This window comes from Phyllobates terribilis, unplaced genomic scaffold (assembly GCF_046119375.1).
Source record: "Phyllobates terribilis strain yellow unplaced genomic scaffold, ASM4611937v1 Scaffold_4__5_contigs__length_816908805, whole genome shotgun sequence".
Lineage (NCBI taxonomy): Eukaryota > Metazoa > Chordata > Amphibia > Anura > Dendrobatidae > Phyllobates > Phyllobates terribilis.
Window position 1 is genome coordinate 560,092,489 of NW_027362764.1, and position 16,890 is coordinate 560,109,378.

General features: G+C 48.7%; 1 protein-coding gene across 1 annotated transcript in view; it reads right to left on the minus strand.

Annotated features, from left to right (window-relative positions):
- GNAL (G protein subunit alpha L) overlaps positions 1-4,668 on the minus strand; it is a 319,159-nt gene extending 314,491 nt beyond the window's left edge. The window contains exon 1 of the mRNA XM_073679009.1: positions 3,884-4,668. Within this exon, the coding sequence (XP_073535110.1) occupies positions 3,884-4,337 (454 nt within the window). The 5' untranslated portion in view covers positions 4,338-4,668. The remainder of the gene's footprint in view (positions 1-3,883) is intronic.
- Positions 4,669-16,890: the final 12,222 nt, after the last annotated feature.

Sequence of the window (16,890 nt, forward strand, 5' to 3'; positions counted from 1 at the left end):
TTTAATTAAGCAGGTATTGAAGGGGTACAAGAGGAAGCGTTTTGTTCGTGATGGAAGGTGCCCGATTTCCCCAGCTATGCTAAAAAATCTGAGTGAAGTGGCATTTACTTGTTGTTATAATGAATTTGAGGCTATTTTATTTTCCACAGCAGCAGTTTTAATGTCTTTTGGAGCTCTTCGTATAGGTGAGCTGTTACCCATAAGTAAGACGGGCACAGAAGGATTGTCATGGCAGCACGTGAAGTTGGAAAGAAAATCATTAATGCTTTTTATAGCAAGGTCAAAGACAGATCAGTCCGGTAAAGGTTGTGGTATTCATTTAAAATGTTTTTCTGATGCAGCTATCTGTCCAGTCTGCAGGGTGAAGAGCTACTTGGATATTCGCCCGGCAAATGGAGAGAAGTTCCTGCTTCATCGGTCTGGTGAGCCTCTGACGCAATTCCAGTTTAGGAGGATTCTTAAAAAGTGTTTGTCGGTGATGCAGTTGGGAGATAGATATTTTTCTACCCATTCCTTTAGGATTGGTGCTGCGACAGAGGCCGCCAGATTGGGATTGAGTGAGGAAGTCATTAAGAGATTGGGAAGGTGGGATTCGAAATGTTATAAGTTGTACATTAGCAGATAATTAACATTATTGTTTTTTCTATTGTAGTTTTTCTAGGTGTCACAGTATGGATTTTGGGAAATTCATTTATCCGATGGGCTGAATGGAGGGCGCAACAGCGCTGCTACGGGCCAAATTTATCATTGTCTTCGGATAAAGTGAGAATTTTTTGGTTTGGAATTAGTGGTCAAAGATGGGACGGTCTTTTGGATCAAGTGACCCTAATGGGTATTCGAGCTCCGGCCCCTGACATCATTATCGTACACCTAGGAGGAAACGACATTGGGAAGTTGGGCACTATTGACCTGTTATTCCAGAGGAAGAAGAGTTTGTTAGAGTTAAAAAAGTCATTTTATAATGTTAAGATTATATTTTCTGAGGTTATTTCCAGGCTTTTGTGCGTTAGGTCAGCGAAGCTGAAGTTTTGTGAGAAAATAAGTAAAAGGTTAAACAGGTCTTTGAGTAAATTCATGCCACTAATTGGTGGGTTTTCATTTAGACACGTGGATTTGGAAGGAGGATTGCCAGGCCTTTTTCAGGTTGATTGTGTTCACCTATCTGATGTAGGTCTTGACATATTCAACCTAAATTTACAAGCAAAGGTTGAGTTGGCCCTTGGTGGGGGGGGGGGGGGGGCATGCGTGACTTTTTAGTCACGATGGTCGTTTGGGGTTAGTCGTTCAGGAGACTGAATGGACAGCAGGTTGGTAAGGTAAACGGGCTTGAGCTCATGGCTAAGCTGCGGTGTTATAAGAGTTTTATTAAAGTTATGGTATTTAAGTATAAGAATTTTTTAATAAAGGCCGTGGCCATAAATTTTCCAACCAAATCTGCGTATGTCATGTTTATTGAGTGTGGCAAATAATAGGTTTTTTGAAAGTATGGTTAATATGCAGTATAATGCCATGAACATCAACAGGAAGTTAGAGAGCAGCCGCACCCCTGACTTCTTGTTAGGGCAGTTTCACATGTCCATATGTCTCCGTTCCGGTACCGGAGATATCCGTGCCCTGTTTGTCCGTGTGTCACACGTGTGACAACTGCTTGCCGCATCAGGATCACACGGACCAGCGCCTGAGAATCAGTGTACAGTTAGCGCTGTTCCCAAGCGCCGGGTGCTGAACGCTGCCCTCATCAGTATTCCTTGCTCACACTGTGATTAGCACAAGCAAGGGACAATGTTGGGAGTAGTAGTGTCAGCTCCCGCAGTGTCCCTGTGTAAAAATAAGAATAAAATAATAAAATCAATTCTTATACTCACCTGTCTGGAGATATCCCCCGCTGTAATCCAACTGACCTCTGACGCCGGGGAGAATGAGCCGCTCCAGCAAGCGGGGCCCGGAGCTGTGCTGCGCTCAGGAGCGGTGTCCTGTCACTCAGTGAGCTCAGTGCAGGGCCCCGCTCGCTGGAGCGGCTCATTCTCCTCGGCGTCAGAGGTCAGTTGGATTACAGCGGGGGGCATCTCCAGACAGGTGAGTATAAGGATTTTATTATTTTATTCTTATTTTTACACAGGGACACTGCGGGAGCAGACACTACTACTCCCAACATTGTCTCTTGCTTGTGCTGATCACAGTGCGAGCAAGGAACAATGATGAGGGCAGCATTGAGCACCCGGCGCTTGAGAACAGCGCTAACTGTAGCGCTTATTCCCAGGCGCCGGTAAGTGTCACACAGATGACACACGGATGTCATCCATGTGTGTTCAGCGTGAGACATTTTGCGAACCATGCATCCGGAAAAAAACGGACATGTCAGCGTCTGGAGCACACGGTACATGGAAACACACTGACATTCATTTGAATGGGTCTGCGTGTGTCAGTGTCTCCCGTACATGTGGAAACTGTCACTTGTACCGGAGATACTGACGTGTGAAAGAGCCCTTAATGTTAAGATGCGTCTGAAGGCAGGGACAGTGAAGCCAGAGGAAACTGGGCACAGGGCTCGCGTGACGTCACCTCACTTAAGCCCCAGGGGAGTGAATTCTGACACTACTGGAAGGGCGCCGGCACAGGGGTGAGAATAGGGGTTTTTATTGTAATGGAGACAAACACTCAGATTGAGTAGGGGTTGTCCGAGTAGTGGGAAAACCGCTAAGGATTTTCCAGCAAAATTTTTGTTTATTATTATTATTACATATCCTACGTGTGACTTTCCACTGTCACAGAAATATGACCTTTTATTCTTTAGATACCCGTTATGACATTCTGTTCCATTTTGGGAACAGAAATAGAATAAGCGATCCGTCACATCGATTACAGAAACAAAAGCAGAGGGGCCACAATGAATATTATGGATCCATTTTTTTATTCCAAACTTTTTTGACCTTTCTAAAAAAAAAATCAATGGGGCGGCTCTGCTTCCATTTGCATAAATGATGTGACGGACCACTTATTGTTTGTCTGTTCCCAAAATGGAAAGTCTGAAGTCATCTGAATAGCGCCTAAGAAATAGAGAAAAATAAAATAAACTTTTACAATAAGTACTGCAGACATTGACAGTGAGGTGTAACCTGACAGATCCAGGCCTCAATTAGCAGCCTGCCAGGACCACAGAGAGCACCAGGCCTTCTCTCTTAGGACAGATTATACGCTTGAATAGTCAAAGTGAAGTAGCAAAGCACAAGGACACATCCCCAAGGATCATATTACTACAGATTTATCAATTACACACTCACCTTCCCATTCCCCAAGGTAACTAACAAAGACATACAGATGTTGCAGAGCTAAACCTGGCACAGTCTTCTGGATTTAGTGCACTGATAATAATGCAGTAGGTTAACCCATAGAGAACCAGGAAGGTGCTGCTACTCCAAATATAGTGTAAAGGGAAAGAACAAGGTGAACTGTGATAACTGAGCAACAATGCCAAGATATACTGTAGGGTCAATGCTAGAAATACCAGCAACCACGACTGCGAAGGTTAAACTACTGCCACCTTTTCATCTCCAATCCTGCAATTGCTGCAAATGTTCCACCCCCTCCACTGCTGCTTGGGTGGAGTACCACCATGAGCCATTGAATTACAAGCCATATATAATATATATATACACACACATACTTTAGGTATCAGTCTGGGCCACTATATTGGAGCAGGAGCAGCTCACCCCTGAGGAGTGTGGGTCCTACTATTCAAGGGCACATGAAGAGGATGCCCCCTGATGTAGAGGGGCCCCCTGATGTAGAGGATGCCCCCTGATGTAGAGGATGCCCCCTGATGTAGAGGATGCCCCCTGATGTAGAGGATGCCCCCTGATGTAGAGGGGCCCCTGTGTCTTACCCAGCAGCAGGAGCCGGTGTGTCTGCTTGTACTCCCTCTTCTGCTCCTTCAGGACTCGGTCTATGTTCTTGCTGACTTTCTTGGCCTCCTTCTCGGCCTCCTTCTCCTCCAGCCGGAGCTTGTCCCATCCCTTCTGCAGAGGATGCTGCTGCTGCTGCTGAGGCTGCTGCTCTCGGATCTGCTTGTGCTGCCTGCCGTCCCCGCCGCCGCCGCCGTTCTGGAGCAGGAGCAGCAGCTGTCCGTCCGCACTGTCCCCCCGGCCAGGCTTGCACTGCTCCCCCTTGCGCGGCTGCCCATCCCTGAGCTGGCTATGCTCGCCATGCCGCAGGTCCCCGGCTCTGATCGGCGCTGACAGCTCCGGGGGCTGCTCGCTCTCCGAGCTGGTGGCGGCGTTAGAGATGGAGCCGCTGGGATCACCGAAGAGCCGCGGCCGGAGGCTGTAGCACAGCCCCATGGCCCTGGCGAGCTACACGTGCGGGGCCCCGCCGATCAATAGCAGCAGATCGATTGCAGATATCGGGTAAAACGAGCGGATCGAAGGCGTAAAGCGGAGGACGCAGCCCCGATGTCACACCGAGAATAATGACAGAACAGGAGCGGAGATTAGCGCTTCATCATCCAGCCGGGAATCCCCACAGCGACGTGATCTGGCGACACTGTTCCGACCATCCGCTCACATTCCCAGCGTGCCATCTTGCATCTTCTCCCGTCGGGCAGAGCACACATGCACTCACACATACACAGCGCCCGCCGGAGGTCACCTGACACTCAGCTCCAGCGCGGTACTAGCCGGTCCACTCTACCGTAATTACACACGTGTGCGCGGCTCGCTAGGACAGAGCCAGTGTAGAGCTGAAGGTGTGCGCCGCTCTACCATGGAATAGGCTGATTTTTACCATGCTCGCTCTTTTCCATCATGTGCGCTCATATTTTACTACTAGGTGACGAGATGGAGAAGTGACATTGACTGGCGGGGAAGGATGGATGGCCACGTGATAGGCACAGACCGCCGCCTCGGAACTTCTGAAGGGAATCAGTCAGTCCAACCTGACAGTAGAAACCACATAGCTTAGTTCCCTGTAAAAATCGCACCTTAGGGGCCATACTAAAAAGAATGAAGCAACGGAATACAGAATAAGAATGAATAGATTAATTTATTGGTCCAAAAATATGCTGAGGTATAATAGGTTTCTTCGGTATTTTAGCTAAGGAATGAACATGGAATATATGGAGATTACAGGGGAATAAACACTTATCCCATATAAACCAGTGTATAGTATATTCCCTGTGCTTGTAGAGCTCGTTCACACGTCAGTGTTTCCAGTGCGTGTGGTGTCCGATTTCACAAGTTCTGGAGACATTAAGGCTGCGTGCCCACTATGCGTTTTTCAAGCATTTTTGCCGCGGAATTTCCGCTGCGAAAACGCTTAAAAACCACTTGGTAACACGTGCCCCTTGGCCCCCAATGATAATCCGCATGTGCTGTGCACATGCATGGAAATTTCCACTGCGGATTATCATTGCGGAAAAATCTGCAGTATGTCCATTAATTTTGAGGACACGCAGCGTAATTGCCGCCATTGACTTGCATTGAATCCCTTAATATCAGCATCACTACATGTGCACATGCGGATATTAAGCGATTCACTGTGCGGATGATACCCAGGTCTGGAGAAGTGGAGACTCTCATCCAGACCCAGGTACCATGGTACCTGTTAAAAAAAAGAATTAAAACAAATATACATTATACTCACCTTCCGATGTCCCGCAGTCTTCTCTCCGGTGCGTCCTGGCTCCCCGGTGGCACGCAATGGTGTAAAAGGACATTCCAAGACGTCATTTAGTCATGTGACAGGTCACACGACCACTGACGTTGGCGGTCACGTGACCCGTCACATGACTAAATGACGTCATGGAAGGTCCTCTTACACCACCGCAAGCCATACAAGAGACCGGACGTACCGGAGAGAAGACCGCAGGCCATCAGTAGGTGAGTATAAGGTTTTGGGGGATTTTTTGCCATTTTTATTCTTTTTTAGCTATTAACTTGGTCACACTATATAAATCCATGCCGCTTGCATGGATTTATATAGTGTGACCAAGTTGTCAAGCACTTTTCCAAGTGATGCTAAAATCTCTTGGAAAAGCGCTTGATAACCCGCATGCAAAAACGCTTGACAAACGCTTCTACTTAGTGGGAAAAACACATGTAAAATCCGCATGCGTTTTTCCTGCCAGGGAGATGCAGAAAAAAATCTGCAGCATTTCTGCATCGTTGGCACTTAGCCTTATATACATAGACCCATTTAAATCAATGGGTCTGTGCACATGTCAGTGCGTTCACACATATCGTGTGTCTGTGGGCAAAACACAGACATGTCCTTTTTTTTCCTGCAGCACAGGCCGCAAAACACACGTGGAAACTGATGACACAAGAGTCACATCTGTGTGTCATCAGTGTGACGCATACCGGAGCCTGGGAAAAGCCATAAATTTAGTGCTGTTCCCAGGCGCCGGGTGCTGAATCCTACTCTCCTCATCATCACCTGGTCTCCCTGCTATCAGCGAGACCAGGCGACGCTGATGTCAGTTGTAGTCAGCAGCTGCCGCCTAGGAACAGCGCTAACTACAACTGTCATTCATCATCCTCGCCTGGTCTCCCTGCAATCAGGCGACACTGATGAGAGTTGGAGCCAGCGTATTAAATAAATAAATAAAATAAAAAAATAAGGTGAGATCCCAATAATTTTTACTAACCAGCTGAGGGAAAGCCGACAGATGGGGGCTAGTGTTATTATTCTGTGTAAGGGCCAATAGCCATAAAGGTCCCCAGACTATTAATAACAGCTTACAGCTGTCTGTTTAGCCTTTACTGGTTATTAAAAAGGGGGTACCACCCAAAAAATGATGTGGGGTCCCCCTAATTTTAACCCCTTTGCAACCCATGACGTCTTAGTATGCACAAATTGCAATCCCCCGTTCAGTGAGGGCTGCTGCACTGAGCCCGCACTGAACCGAGCACATGTCAGCTGATTCTTACAGCTGACATGTGCCCGCAACAGCACCGGGTGGAATCGCGATCCACCCGCGGCTGTTAACATGTTAAATGCCACTGTCAATCTCCGACAGCGGCATTTAACGCGCGCTTCCGGGTAGCGCATCATAAGCCCCGCCCATCGGCGACCCCGTCACGTGATCGCGGGTCGCCGATGGGTGGGCATGCCAACCCAGGGTCTGCAGCAGATGCCTGTGGTTGTCATGAGCTGGTCGCTATGAGCGCCACCTAGTGGTCGGCGCTCATAGCACAGGACCAATTCTGCTATATGCAGGGGATCTGCTGATCCCCTGTATGTAGCAGAGGCGATCAGATAGTTGCTGCTTCTAGTCTCCTATGGAGACTATAGAAGCATGTAACAAGTGAAAAAAAAAGTTTCTAAAAATATAAAAAAAAATAAAAAAATATAAAAGTTTAAATCACCCCCTTTTCGCCCCATTCAAAATAAAATATTAAAACCTACATAGACATATTTGGTATCGCCGCGTTCAGAATCGCCCGATCAAAATATCGGATCTACCCCAAAATGTTATCAATAAAAACGTCAGCCCAGCGCGCAAAAAATAAGCCCTCACCCAGCCCCAGATCCCGAAAAATGGAGACGCTACAGGTCTTAGAAAATGGCGCTATTTTTTTTTTTACCAAATTTTGGAATTTTTTTTCACCACTTAAATATAAAAGAACCTATACATGTTTGGTGTCTACGAACTCGTAATGACCTGGAGAATAAGAATGGCAGGTCAGTTTTAGCATTCAGTGAACGTGGTAAAAAAAAGTAAATGAAAAACAACTGTGGTATTGCACTTTTTTTTTGCAATTTTACCGCATTTGGAATTTTTTTCCCGTTTTCCCGTACACGATATGGTAAAACTAGTAATGGCGTTGAAAAGTACAACTCGTCCCGCAAAAAATAAGCCCTCACATGGCCATATTGACCAAAAAATAAAAACGCTATGGCTCTGGGAACAAGGGGAGCAAAAAACGAAAAAGCAAAAATGACAAAACCCAAGGTTGTGAAGGGGTTAATAACCAGCAAAGACTAAACAGCTGCGGCCTAATATTAATAGGCTGGGAAGGGGCCATGGATATTGGCCCCCTCCCAGACTAATAACATCAGCCCTCAGCCGCCGCAGAAATGGCACATCCATTAGATGCGCCAATTCTGTCGCTTAGCCTCGACTCTTCCCACTTGGTCTGGTGTGTTGGCAAGTGGGGTAATAGTTTTGGGGTTGATGTCAGCTGTGTAATGTCTGCTGACATCAAGCCTAGGGGTTAGTAATGGAGAGGCGTCTGTCAGACACCCCTATTACTAACCCTGTAGTTAAAATAAACACACAGACAGAGAAAAGTCCTTTAACCCCTTAAGCCCCGGAGCATTTTTCGTTTTTGCATTTTCGTTTTTGCTCCCCTTGTTCCCAGAGCCATAGCGTTTTTATTTTTTGGTCAATATGGCCATGTGAGGGCTTATTTTTTGCGGGACGAGTTGTACTTTTCAACGCCATTACTAGTTTTATCATATCCTGTACGGGAAAACGGGAAAAAAATTCCAAGTGCGGTAAAATTGCAAAAAAAGTGCAATACCACAGTTGTTTTTTATTTATTTTTTTTACCATGTTCACTGAATGCTAAAACTGACCTGCCCTTCTTATTCTACAGGTCATTACGAGTTCATAGACACCAAACATGTATAGGTTCTTTTATATTTAAGTGGTGAAAAAAAATTCCAAAATTTGGTAAAAAAAAAAATAAAAAAATAGCGCCATTTTCTAAGACCCGTAGCGTCTCCATTTTTCGTGATGTGGGGCTGGTTGATGGCTTATTTTTTGCGTGCCAGGCTGACGTTTTTATTGATAACATTTGGGGTAGATCCGATGTTTTGATCGCCCGTTATTGCATTTTATTGCAATTTTGCGGCGACCAAAAAACGTAATTCTGGCGTTTAGAATTTTTTTCTCGCTGCGCCGTTTACCGATCGGAATAATTTTTTTTTTATATTGATAGATCGGGCGATTCTGAACGCGGCGATACCAAATATGTGTATGTGGGTTTTTTTTTATATATTTTATTTTGAATGGGGCGAAAGGGGGGTGATTTAAACTTTTATATTTTTTTATTTTTTTTTATATTTTTAAAAACTTTTTTTTTTTACTTTTTGCATGCTTCTATAGTCTCCATAGGAGACTAGAAGCAGCAACTATCCGATCGCCTCTGCTACATACAGGGGACGAGCAGGTCCCCTGCATGCAGCAGAAATGGTCCTGTGCTATGAGCGCCGACCACTAGGTGGCGCTCATAGCGACAAGATCATGACAACCACAGGCGTCTGCTGCAGACCCTGCGTTGTCATGCACGCCCATCGGCGACCCGCGATCACGTGACTGGGTCGCCGGTGGGCGGGGCTTATGACGCGCTACCCGGAAGCGCGCGTTAAATGCTGCTGTCGGAGATTGACAGCAGCATTTAACTGGTTAACAGCTGCGGGTGGATCGCGATTCCACCCGCGGCTGTTGCGGGCACATGTCAGCTGTAAGAATCAGCTGACATGTGCTCGGTTCAGTGAGGGCTCAGCGCCGGAGCCCTCACTGAACCGGCGGTACGCAGATATGCGTACTAATACGTCCCCGGTAAGTAAGGGGTTAACCCCTTAATGACTGAGACACTTTGTAGGTTAATGACCTGGCCAATTTTTTTAATTCTGACCATTGTCACTTTATGAAGTAGTTACTCTAGAACACTTCAACGGATCCCCCTGATTCTGAGATTGTTTTTTCATGACATATTATACTTCATGATAGTGGTAAAATTTCTTCGATATGACTTGCGTTTATTTGTTAAAAAAAACAAAAAACGGAAATTTGGTGAAATTTTTGAAAATTTTGCAATTTTCAAACTGTGAATTATTATGCCCTTAAATCAGAGAGAAATATATCACACAAAATAGTTAATAACATTTCCCACATGTCTACTTTATAACAGCGCAATTTTGGGAAAAAAAAATGTTGTTAGGAAGTTATAAGGGTTAAACGTTGACCAGCGATTTCTCATTTTTCCAACAAAATTTACAAAACCATTTTTGTAGGGACCACATCATATTTGAAGTGACTTTGAGGGGTCTATATGACAGAAAATACCCAAAAGTGACACCATTTCAAAAACTGCACCCCTCAAGGTGCTCAAAACCACATTCAAGAAGTTTATTAAACCTTCAGGTGCTTCACATGAATTTTTGGAATGTGGAAGAAAAAATGAACATTTATATTTTTTCACAAAAATGTTACTTTAGACCCTAATTTTTTTATTTTCGCAATGGTAACAGGAAAAAATGGACCCCAAAATTTGTTGTGCAATTTCTCCTGAGCATGCAGATACCCCATATGTGGGAAAAAAACACTTTTGGGCACACGGCAAGATATAAAAAGGAAGGAGTGCCATTTGACTTTTTGATAGTAAAATTTGAATAATTAGCGGATGCCATGTCGCATTTGGGGAACCCCTGATGTGCCTAAACAGTGGAAACCCCCACAAGTGACACCATTTTGGAAACTAGACCCCTCAGGGAACTTATCTAGATGTGTGGTAAGTACCCTGAACCCCCAAATGCTTCACAGAAGTTTATAACGTAGAGCCGTGAAAATAAACTAATCAAACTTTTCCCACAAAAATGATCTTTCAGCCCCAATTTTTTTATTTTCACAAGGGTAAGAGGAGAAAATGGATCCTAAAAACTGTTGTGCAATTTCTCCTGAGTACGCCGATACCCCATATGTGGGGAAAATAAACTGTTTGGGCACTCGGCAGGGTTCAGAAGGGAAGGAGCACTATGTGACTTTTTGAACACAAAATTGGCTGGAATTGAGAGCAGACGCCATGTCGTATTTGGAGAGCCCCTGATGTGCCTAAACAGTGGAAACCCCCCCCAAGTGACCCAATTTTGGAAACTACACCCCTCAAGGATTTTATCAAGGGGTATAGAGAACATTTTGAACCCAGAGCTACGACACAGAATTTGATAACGTTAGGTCATTATATTGAATAAGTTGTCATTAGTCTTGAACGCAAGTGCTCGCTACTTGAGTTTGTATTGGATACTCGGGTATGCACCATGTATCTCAGATGCTCGAGTCCCTGTCCCCAATGTTTCACGGTTATTAGACAACCAAAAAAAACATGTGCGGGATTGCTCGTACATGGCAGGCGATCCCCGTGAGGTTTTTTTGGCTGTATAATAGCTGCAAAACATATGGGGCGGAGATTCGAGCATGTCACTCGAGCACCCGCGATACTCTGTGCATACCCAAGCACCCGATGCAAACTCAAGTAGCGAGCACTTGCGCTCAACACTAGTCACCATATCGTCATCATTTTTTTTCTTTACTTTTGGAAAAATCCCAACCCTAGCCCAACCCTAACCCTAGCCCAACCCCAACCCTAGTCCAACCCTAACCCTAGCACAACCCTAACCCTAGCACAACCCTAACCTTAGCACAACCCTAATCCTAGCACAACCCTAACCCTAGCACAACCCTAACTCTAGCCCAACCCTAACCTTGTGAAGAATATTCTAGAATAATCACATGTGCCCTGGTTGTCAGGTTTCCAGGCACTGCATAACCCAACTCCCAGCCGTAAGAGAGAAGGGAGGGGGGCTTCAGTGCGAGTGTCCCTCTGTAGCTGTTTGTTCCCTGTCGGTTGTAGCATCAGCGTCTCTGCCCCCTGCCAGGCAGAGACGCCGTTCCTCTCACCGCCGTCCTCCAGCGCTCCTCTTCCTGCTGCTGCCGGCGCGCGCAGCTTCCCAGGCACTGTGCTTAGGGCGCGCGCACGCTCCCTCCCTCTTAAAGGGGCCACGCGCGCCGTCCTAAGGAGTCCCCGGCCAATTGCCGGAGGTCCTCTCATATATAAGGCACCTCCTCCAAAATGGAGGTGCCCGAGCAATAGTTGTTGCACAGTGTACTTACCTCTGCTTCAGCCCTCAGGTCCCGCTGCTAGCCTGACTACTAGTCCTGCCCGCCAACCTGACTACCAGTCGAGCCCGCCAGCCTGCCTACTCTCCAGCCCGACAGTCTGTCTTCCGTTCAGTCCGCCAGTCTGTCTATGGACTCTGCCCGCCTGCTTACCTGGAAGCACCTGCCCGCTACCTACCGTGCCTACCTGGAGGCTCCTGCTTGTTACCTGCCATGCCTACCTGGAGGCTCCTGCTTGCTACCTGCCGTGCCTACCTAGAGGCTCCTGCTGTCACTTGCCGTGACCACCTGTCAGCCTACCTGGAGGCTCCAGTCCGTCACTTGCCGTGACCACCTGACAGCCTACCTAGAGGCTCCTGCCTGTCACTTGCCGTGACCACCTGTCAGTCTACCTGGAGGCTCCTGCCCGTCACTTTCCGTGACCACCTGACAGCCTACCTAGAGGCTCCCGTCTGTCACTTGCCGTGACCACCTGTCAGCCTACCTGGAGGCTCCTGCCCGTCACTTGCCGTGACCACCTGACAGCCTACCTAGAGGCTCCTACCTGTCACTTGCCGTGACCACCTGTCAGCCTACCTGGAGGCTCCTGCCCGTCACTTTCCGTGACCACCTGACAGCCTACCTAGAGGCTCCCGCCTGTCACTTGCCATGACCACCTGACAGCCTACCTAGAGGCTCCTGCCTGTCACCTGCCATGACCACCTGACAGCCTACCTAGAGGCTCCCGCCTGTCGCCTGCCGTGTCTGCCAGTCCATTTACCCGGATCACTCGTCAGCCTGCCTGCTGTGCCCATCTGCAATACCGGTCAGTCCCTGCCATCTGTACCGTGGGAGTCACCTGCTCCCTTACAAGGTCGTCCCCAGAGTAGTACCTGGTCCCTCTGCTTGGACCCTCCCTGGTCACGGAGTCGATTGAGCCGCCGTACGACCTTGGTCGCTCCGAGTTGATACCTAGTTACGCCCTTCTGGGTCCCTCCTTGCACCGCAGCACAGAGGTTCCACCACCCGGATCCGTAACAGTTTGCTCGGGCCATGGAACCCGGTGGCCCCCAAGCTCCTTCGCTCTCTGACCTGTACCAGGAGGTTTATCGTCAGAGATCCCAACAGGAAACCCATCCTGAACTTCCTGTGGAATGTCAACTCCCACCTGGACACGCTGTCTGTCCCACCTGTGTCCGCCCCGAGTTGTGCGACTCCTGCTCCGGCAGCGCCGCTGCCCACCAATACCACGGCATCCAACCCAGGTCCCCGGCTTTCTGCACCTCGTCGTTTTGGAGGTGACCCCGTCTCATGTCGGGGCTTTCTGAACCAGTGTACGCTGCACTTTGAACTTTTGGCACATCAGTTTCCCTCCGACCGGGCCAAGGTGGCGTTCATCATGTCTCACCTCACCGGAGAAGCACTGGCATGGCTAAATCCCCTGTGGGAGAGAGGGGATCCCCTGGTGTCCGATCTATCGTCTTTCCTCGCTGCTTTCCGGAAAGTCTTCGATGAACGAGGATGAAAATCCTCTTCAGCCTCCTCTCTGCTACGTCTCCGCCAAGGGAGTCTCACCGTGGGCCAATATGCCATACGGTTCCATACCCTAGCTTCTGAGCTTGCCTGGGACAACGATGCTCTGCCGTCCGTCTTCTGGGAGGGTTTTTCCGGTTGGATTAAGGACGAGTTAGCCGGCCGGGACATTCCTACCACCCTGGATGACCTGGTGTCACTAGCTACCCGGATTGACATCTGTTTCCAAGGAGGTTGCCCGGGAGAGAAGATTTTCTCGTCTTGCTCCTGTTCATCAGAAACTGGCTTCACAACCAGCAATTCCCCGGGCACGCTTGTCCGAACCTATGCAGATCGACCAGACCAAGATGGTCAAGTCTTGCCTAGAAACTCGCCGAACCGAGGGAGGCTGTTTCTACTGTGGCAGTAAGGAGCACTTCATCCGTTCCTGCCCGGTGAAGGTGGTAAACTCCAGTGTCTAGGACCGCTCGGAGAGGTCGTCCTAGGCAAAAGTAAATCCTCTTCATCCCTGACTTTGTCTGTCTCTATCTCTTGGGGAGAGAACTGCTACTTTGAAATTGCACATCTGGATTCCGGAGCTGCTGGGAACCTCATTTCCCAGTCCCTGGTAGAGAAATATCAGATTCCCACCAAACCCCTGGCTGAACCATTGGCAGTCGCCTCCGTGGATGGAAGACTCCTTCCGGTGACGATCCTGCTCGTCACAGAACCTATAACCCTGCAGGTGGGAATGCTGCACTTTGAGAGGATCTCTTTCCATGTGCTTTCCGGACTCTCTCACTCCCTATTGCTAGGTCTACCCTGGCTTCAGAGACATGAACCCGTGCTGAATTGGCTATCCGGTGAAGTACTCCGTTGGGGGCAGGATTGCCATAGGACCTGCCTGGTTCCGGTTCGCCCGGCTCGTCCTCCACCTACCCCGGCTAATTTACCCGGTCTACCGGCACCTTATGCAGATGTCTTCGACAAAAAGGAAGCAGAGACACTGCCACCTCATAGGCCATATGATTGCCCTATCGACCTGGTACCGAGTGCCACTACACCCCGTGGGAGTATTTACCCGTTGTCGTCGGCCGAAACCCGGGCCATGTCGGAGTACATCGAGGAGAATCTGGCCAGGGGATTCATCCGGAATCTACCTCCCCGGATGGAGCCGGATTCTTCTTCGTCAAGAAGAAGGATGGTTCACTACGCCCCTGTATTGACTATAGAGGACTCAACCAAATCACGGTCAAAAACAAATACCCCCTGCCGCTCATCTCCGAGTTGTTTGACCGCCTTAAGGGCGCTAGGATCTTTACCAAACTGGATCTACGTGGGGCGTATAACCTGGTCCGGATCCGTCAAGGAGACGAGTGGAAGACGGCATTCAATACCCGGGACGGTCAATATGAATACCGTGTGATGCCCTTCGGTCTCTGCAATGCTCCCGCCGTCTTCCAAGAATTAGTCAATGACATCTTCCGTGACCTTCTATATTCCTGCGTGGTGGTGTACCTGGACGACATCTTGGTCTTCTCTCCGGACCTTCCCACACACCGGAGGGATGTTCATCAGGTCCTGCTTAGGCTCAGGCAGAATCACCTCTATGCCAAATTTGAGAAGTGCCTCTTCGAGCAGACCTCTCTTCCATTCCTGGGCTATATTATCTCTCAGACAGGTCTACGAATGGACCCCAAGAAGCTCTCTGCAGTCTTAAAGTGGCCCCGTCTGGAGGAGTTAAAGGCGGTTCAGCAATTCCTGGGCTTCGCCAACTACTACCGTCTCTTCATCCCGCATTTCTCTTCCTGGACTGCTCCCATCTCTGCGCTCACCCGTAAGGGAGCAAATCCCAAGGAATGGCCGCCCGAAGCTGAGGAGGCCTTCCTTTCCTTAAAGCAAGCCTTCTCCTCTGCCCCAGTGCTGCACCGTCCGGACTGCAACAAACAGTTCTTCCTGGAGGTTGATGCTTCCTCCTCCGGAGCCGGAGCAGTGCTCACCCAAAAATCTTCATCCGGGAGAATGGTAACCTGCGGCTTCTTCTCCAAACTCTTCTCCTTTCCTGAGCGCAACTACTCCATAGGAGACCGAGAACTGCTAGCCATCAAATTGGCGCTGGAGGAGTGGCGTTACTTGCTTGAAGGGGCTCTATACCCGGTGATCATCTATACTGATCACAAAAACCTAGCATATCTCCAGAATGCCCAAAGACTCAATCCGCGTCAGGCCCGGTGGTCTTTGTTCTTCTCTCACTTTGACTTTAACCTACATTACCGCCCGGCGGACAAGAATGTTAAAGCTGACGTCTTGTCCCGACCCTTCCTGTCCTCCGATCTAGAGGAGGAGCCTATGCACATCATCGACCCCTCCAAAGTGATGAGTGTGGCCCCCTTGGATCTGACTCGTCTCCCACCCGGTAAGATGTTCGTAGCGGTTCCAGATCGGGAGAAGATTCTTCACTGGGGTCATTCATCTAAACTAGCCGGCCATGCCGGTCAGAAGAAGACCTTCCTGCTCATTACCCGGCATTACTGGTGGCCTACCCTGCGCAAGGATGTGGTAGACGTCGTCTCAGCCTGTTCGTCCTGTGCCCGCAACAAGGTTCCCAGACATCTTCCAGCCGGTCATCTCCTGCCTCTTCCCGTACCTGCTGCCCCGTGGCAGCACATTGCTATGGACTTTATCACAGATCTCCCTGTTTCTGCCGGTTGTACAGTCATTTGAGTGGTCGCCGACCGCTTTTCTAAAATGGCCCACTTCATCCCTCTGCCTGGTCTCCCATCTGCATCGGAGCTGGCTAAGGACTTCATCCTTCACATCTTCCGTCTCCATGGCCTACCCCTCCACATTGTGTCGGATCGAGGGGTTCAGTTCACCTCACACTTCTGGAGAGCTACGTGTAAGCTGCTGGATGTCACCCTGGATTTCTCCTCTGCTTACCATCCACAGTCCAATGGCCAAGTGGAGCGTATCAACCAGATCCTTACCAGCTACCTCCGGCACTTTGTTAACGCTCCTACCATGGGCCGAGTTCTCCTACAACAACCATGAGAGCGAATCTACTTCCAAGTCCCCGTTCTTTGTGGTCTACGGTCAACATCCCCGGATTCCGTTTCCTGTCTCCGCTTCTGTGGACAACCCTGCCGCAGAGACTCTGGTCAGCGAATTCTCCACCATTTGGGAAAATACTAGGTCCGCACTTCTTCAGTCCTCCGAGCGGATGAAGAAACATGCTGACAAGAGACGTCTGGATCCGCCTCAATTCCGTCCGGGAGACAAGGTTTGGCTCTCCTCCAAACATGTTCGGCTCAAAATACCCTCCTATAAGTTGGGTCCTCGGTTCATCGGTCCATTTGAAGTCCTCAAACAAATCAACCCAGTGGCCTACAAGTTAAAACTCCCGGCCACCTTGCGGATTCCCAACTCCTTCCATGCACTGTATCTCTCCTCAAACCAGTTGTGTTTAATTCTTTTTCCAACAATCCAGGTACTTCCCCTGC